The following is a 5,553-nucleotide window of genomic DNA, read 5'->3' on the forward strand; positions in this document are numbered from 1 at the left end:
TCCTTGTAAACCTTCCCTCTTTCCAAACCACTCCCGCTCTACCCTCCCAGTATGGCAACTCACACCCCTGGTCCTGAAGGGATCATCCGCCCTGAATTCACGGTGCTTCCAGCTACTATCTGCACCAGTGTACATCCTCTGCTCTATCCAGACTTGAAAAGTAGAATTTGGGTCATGATGGAGGTGGGGGGGGGGGAGGGCGGCGGCGGGAGAAAGCATTTAGGAACTGAAGGAAAGCTGTATATTTCATGGTTGCTACACCGCACCCTGACTGGCTCGTCTCCTCCCCGAGACCCCTCTGCAAGGGGATCTCCAGTGGCCTACAAATGGGCTTTGGGTCTCCACTCTGCACTCCCCCCCTGATTCACTATGGTAAGATTTTTGTTCTCATGATGCCTGATATCTCATCCCTCCGACACCTTGTGATCGCACAGGCGGGTGTGCTTCTTCCATGTGGGCTTTGTTGCTTCTGAGCTAGATGGCCGCTTGTTTACCTTCAAGCCTTTAAAACCCAGACGTTATATCTTTTGACAGTCAGGCACCATCAGCTTTCTTCGCAATGTTTTGGTTTTCATTGATGTCATCCACCTATTTTGTCTTTCTCTGTGTGGCTTCTTCCTTTGTTATATTTGGTAGCCAGTTAGGCCCTGCAGTAGAACCCTTAAGTTTATCCCAATTTTCTCCTTCATGATCCTTAGAGCTCTGGAGTTTCCATTTGTATCTTCAATCAATTTTGAATTTGTTTTTGTGCGTGGGGAGGGTTATGCATCCTATTTCATTCTTCTGCATATGGAGATCCAATTTTTCCAGCACCATTTGTTGAAGAGGTTATCCCTATCCTCATTTGATAGTTTTGGGTCTTTTGTTGAAGATAAGTTGCCTGTAGCTAGATGTATTTCCTTCAGAGTTTTCTACTTTGTTCAACTGGGCTTTCTTCAATTGAGTATTTGATTAATCTATTTCAGGGATCTTTCATTGGGGACTTATATGCTTATGATTATGTTCCATTTTTTTCTTACATTCATTCTGAAGCGCTATATATATAGATACACACACACTCTGGATATATTATATATAATATATAATATATATATTATGTATTATATATATATAATCTGATTCTGTCTTGCCATTATTTGCTGAATTCTCATATATATATATAGTTTATCTCTATGGCTGCTTGCATCCCATTTTCTTTGTCTTGATGTGTCTCTCCTGGTTCTTGGATTCACTCTCCATATGATCCGTTGGCCACCTTGAACTGGAACCTACTTTAGTTTCTTGATCTGCCTTTTGAAATCTCCCAGCTTTGGGCTTCATCACTTTATTTATTTATTTTGCTATTTCATACCCAAGAGAAAGTTTCAGAATCTCTTTTGAAATCCATTTTGGTTTTTGATTATTTCCTGCTGGTTTAATGACCTTTTTCTTTCTTACTGAGTAATGTCCACAATGTCATTCCATAAGTCATCTGGTTTTTAGTCCCTAGTGTTTAATTTAACCAAAAAGGGTTTAATAAAGCTTAATTAAAATGTATATGCCGTGATATCGCATGCCCTTAATGTAGACCAGATACTACTGTCCCACTTCTCTTTTATAGGTGTTTTTGCACCAAACTAGACCAGTAGCTACAATCAACTGCAATCCATCAAGCCTTCATGATGTTTTCTCTGAGCACAAATGTACTCCGTGGTCTCAAGATTAGGAGAATTCAGCAAATAACCGCAAGACAGCGTCACTGGAAACACTCACCAGATTTTCATGATAAATATGGTAATAGCATTTTAGTCAGTGGAGCGGCTTTCTGTTTTGTCTCATGGGTGTTTGTTTGCACACAGACTGGAATAGAATGGAACCTGTCCCCTGTGGGCAGAGTCACTCCAAAGAAATGGAGAGAGGATTAGCTCTCATATCTGTTGTAATTACAAATTGTTTCACAACTTGTTTTCTAACCACTATGTTGCTTATTAAAATATGGCATTGTTAAAGAAATAAAATATAGTTAAAACCTTAAAATGGTCGTTTCAAATCATAACTGTAGCACGTAGAAGCAAGGCAACAGCAGCAAGTATCTATACCAGGGGATTGTAAATAATGACTGTGTGAAAGTAGGATTAATAGAACATATATTATTCTGGTTTAATGATTTTGCCCTAAGTATCGTCCAGGAGATAATACACACGTATGTTCCTAAGAATTCACTTTAATTGACGGGCAAATCCAACTAAGCCTATGGAGAGAAAAGTCAAAATCTGGCCATTTCTCATACCCTTTGTCTTTTTCTTCTGCTCTGAATCATCTAGGATCACGGGGATTGTTTTAAAACATTCAGCTGATGTCTCCGCTTTTACACTTGTCCTTCCAGCCCTTGACTGCTCCTTGAACACAGAAATAAACATACATGATCTTTCTTCACCACAATAGTAAGAATGATACTTTATACATATTTTTAAAAATGTTTTTAAGTAACCACTTCGGGATAAAAACAAAGTCCTTAGGACACTACGCAGGCTCCCTAGATGTCACAGTGGTCAGTTTCATGCTCACATCAAGTTTTTTTGTCCTTTTGTTCCTGTCTATCCTTGACATTCCTTTGATCCACATTCACAGGGCTCCTTTCTGCAAGCTTTAAGGTTTTGTTCACACCCCACATTGTCAATAGGACTGTCTCTGACCTGGTCTTTTTAAAATTGCTAGTCCTATACTCCTCTGGTTTCATTGGCCAACTACTTTGCCTAAATTTCATTCATAGTATTTAAATATAACAAAATACAATCTTACTCTCTAACTTGATTCTGAGCTGTATGCAAAATTTCATAGAAGCATGGGTTTTTATTTGTTTATTTTCTTTTTTTGTGTGTTTTTATTTTTTTAACTGTTATGTTTATATTTACTTTACCCCTGAACAATTCCTAATACATTCAAACTTCAGTGATTACTTGTCGAATTAATGAATGAATGGGTGACTAAGTAATTCAGAGTCCCTATTAATCTGAAAACAATTGATCCTTTTACCATTGTTTGCCGGCAATAGTTACTGGATCGTTTATTAGTGTATATATTGCTGTTTCACAGATCACATGGAAGCTCAGTGCCTTTAGACAACCCACGGACACTGTCTGTCTTAAAGTTTCTTTGGGTAAAGAATCTAAGTATGTCTGAGCTGTATGCCTCTTACTTAGCAGCTCACAGTTCTACAAGCAAAGTGTAGGCCAGAGCCACATTGATGTCACAGGACAAGTGGAGAGGACCATTTTCAAGCTCACTCCCTTGAGTATCAGCTGCACTCAAGCTCTCCGTGGTTAGCAGTTCCTTGTCGTCTTGGGGTCCTCACAGGACTGCTCACAGTACACAGGATGTGTCAACACGTGTGTGGGAAATTAGAATTAAGAGGTGGTGAATTTGTCCAGGAGCGTTTTAAAACCCCCAAGCAATGGCTGAGGTCCCTCAGAGTGTGACGGTACGTAACAGAGACCATATTTTTGTTAACTAATCTCACAAGTGGCTTACTACCTATTCCTTCTATCACGAGCGACATGGCTAAATCAAGCAAACACGGGCAGTCACATGGAGGGTGGTGTTGGGGGAATCACAAGAAATATCAATCACGGTTGGCAGTGAGGACAGCCTGATCCATCTTTAGATGACCAACCTTAAGGTAAGTGTCCTGTGTATCATGCTTAAACATTTAGCATTAATATCACAGTTCTTTCAACAAAGGATATTGTAGGCATTTCTCTCTTACTTACTGTGTTGAGATTTGCTCGAGGCTGCCTCCTAGGTGTTGATCTGCCTGTAGGTCCACATTTCTAGCTTCACTATTATTAAAATTTCCTTCAAATGATTAGATAGTTTCCAGTCTTATCAGGGATGGGTACAAATTTACTCTTGTCTCATATACAGGTTAACACTTAGTGTTCTGTATTCTAAAATTTGCTAACAATAATTATGAAATAGTAGCTCACATTTCAATTTGTACTTACTTAATTACTAATGAGGTTGAACATTCTGTATTAACTTTTTCTCCCCTTCCCCTTTGTGTCTTTAGCCATTTTCCTGTTGAGTTATTAGCTTACTCATTTGTATAAATTCTTGTATACTTTGCATGCTAATTGTGTCAATAAGGCCTTAATCATAACGCAGAGCCAATATAAGTAGCATAAAATTGGAGATTAATTGCAGGGCCTTAGAACAGTGGCAGGAGTTGGTGAAGGCTCTGAAAGGGTGTGGGCCTGCACCTGGTGATCCAGAGCTCCTCAACAACGGAAATCGATGGGGTTTAAAACAGGAAAGAGCACAGACACACCAGAATCTAGGGTTCCAAATAGAGTCATGAAGACACCCTGGGACCTGTGCCTATTTCTCCTGGTGTCTAGCTTAGATGGCATGCCCGGACAGTAGCAGAGGTTGATCCTTCCTCTGTAGAGTGCATATTCACCTGGCACAGGACTAAGTGCCCGGACAGTAGCAGAGGTTGATCCTTCCTCTGTAGGGTGCATATTCACCTGGCACAGGACTAAGTGCCCGGACAGTAGCAGAGGTTGATCCTTCCTCTGTAGAGTGCATATTCACCTGGCACAGGACCAAGAAAGGCTGAAGGAAAACATCTGGTGAGCGTTTGTGTAGGGTTAGACCCAGGTGCTATTCTACGCCAACGTGACACCCAGAAGATAGGCTGGGATATACACACGTTGTCACAGTGTCTGGTGCTGCAGCAATGCCAGCCTTCCAAGTGTATGGTAGTTTCTGCCTCATGCACACCTTTTCTGTCGCATGCATTTTTTTCTCGTGATAAGGTGAAACCAGAAAAGGAAGGGATTTCTGGGAACAAATTATTTGACTTTTACTGCTTTATGCTGCATTCTCTGGAAAGTAACCAGTGAAGGTTATATATGTATAGAGAGAGATGAGCTTATATAAATACAATGGCTCACATGATGGTTGAAGTGAGCAAGGTCCAAGTCCGTGGGTCAAATGTTCAGGTTGGAGGCTTTTCCTGACTCGCCTAGCTGCAGGGACTGTCAGACCTGCAGGTAGACGACAGACGTGTAATTGCAGAGGTGAATGAGAGCAAGGTTGGCAGGTTAGAGAGCAGATTGCTGACAACATGCAGGATCAGCAGGTAATCTGGCAGATCATTTGCTCGAGTCCAAGAAACCAGAGTTTCCTGAGCCAGATAAGGATTTCAACCAATAAAAAAAACCTCACTGCTTTTGAATTGACGCAGACTCAGCAACCCGATAGGACAGAGTAGTGTCTACCTGAGCGTGTCTGCCACAAGTCATCACTAGGGCAGAATGTGGCCTCTTTCTCCCGCCGAGATGCTGGGGAGGTTGAACTGCTGACTGTGCCGGTAGCACCCAACTCACACATTCTGCTATCGGGGTTCCCAATGCAGGACCCAGCATCAGCAAAAAGCAAATGAGCTTTTCCACAGTGCTCACTTAGATGGAAAGCTGGCCACACCCCACAGGAAATTTTCTTTCTTCTGATTGCATCAGGGCTTGGATCTGTGTATGGGTGTTACATTACCACTCTAAGCTGCTTTCAACT

At 41.3% G+C, this 5,553-nt stretch overlaps 1 protein-coding gene across 1 annotated transcript; it reads left to right on the top strand.

Annotated features, from left to right (window-relative positions):
• The first annotated feature begins 1,658 nt into the window (after positions 1-1,658).
• Positions 1,659-1,904, top strand: COX7B2 (cytochrome c oxidase subunit 7B2). The gene has a single exon (XM_075543586.1). The coding sequence runs from the start codon at positions 1,659-1,661 to the stop codon at positions 1,902-1,904; it is 246 nt and encodes an 81-aa protein (XP_075399701.1).
• Positions 1,905-5,553: the final 3,649 nt, after the last annotated feature.

Source organism: Tenrec ecaudatus, chromosome 3 (genome assembly GCF_050624435.1).
Source record: "Tenrec ecaudatus isolate mTenEca1 chromosome 3, mTenEca1.hap1, whole genome shotgun sequence".
In the NCBI taxonomy this organism is placed as follows: Eukaryota; Metazoa; Chordata; class Mammalia; order Afrosoricida; family Tenrecidae; genus Tenrec; species Tenrec ecaudatus.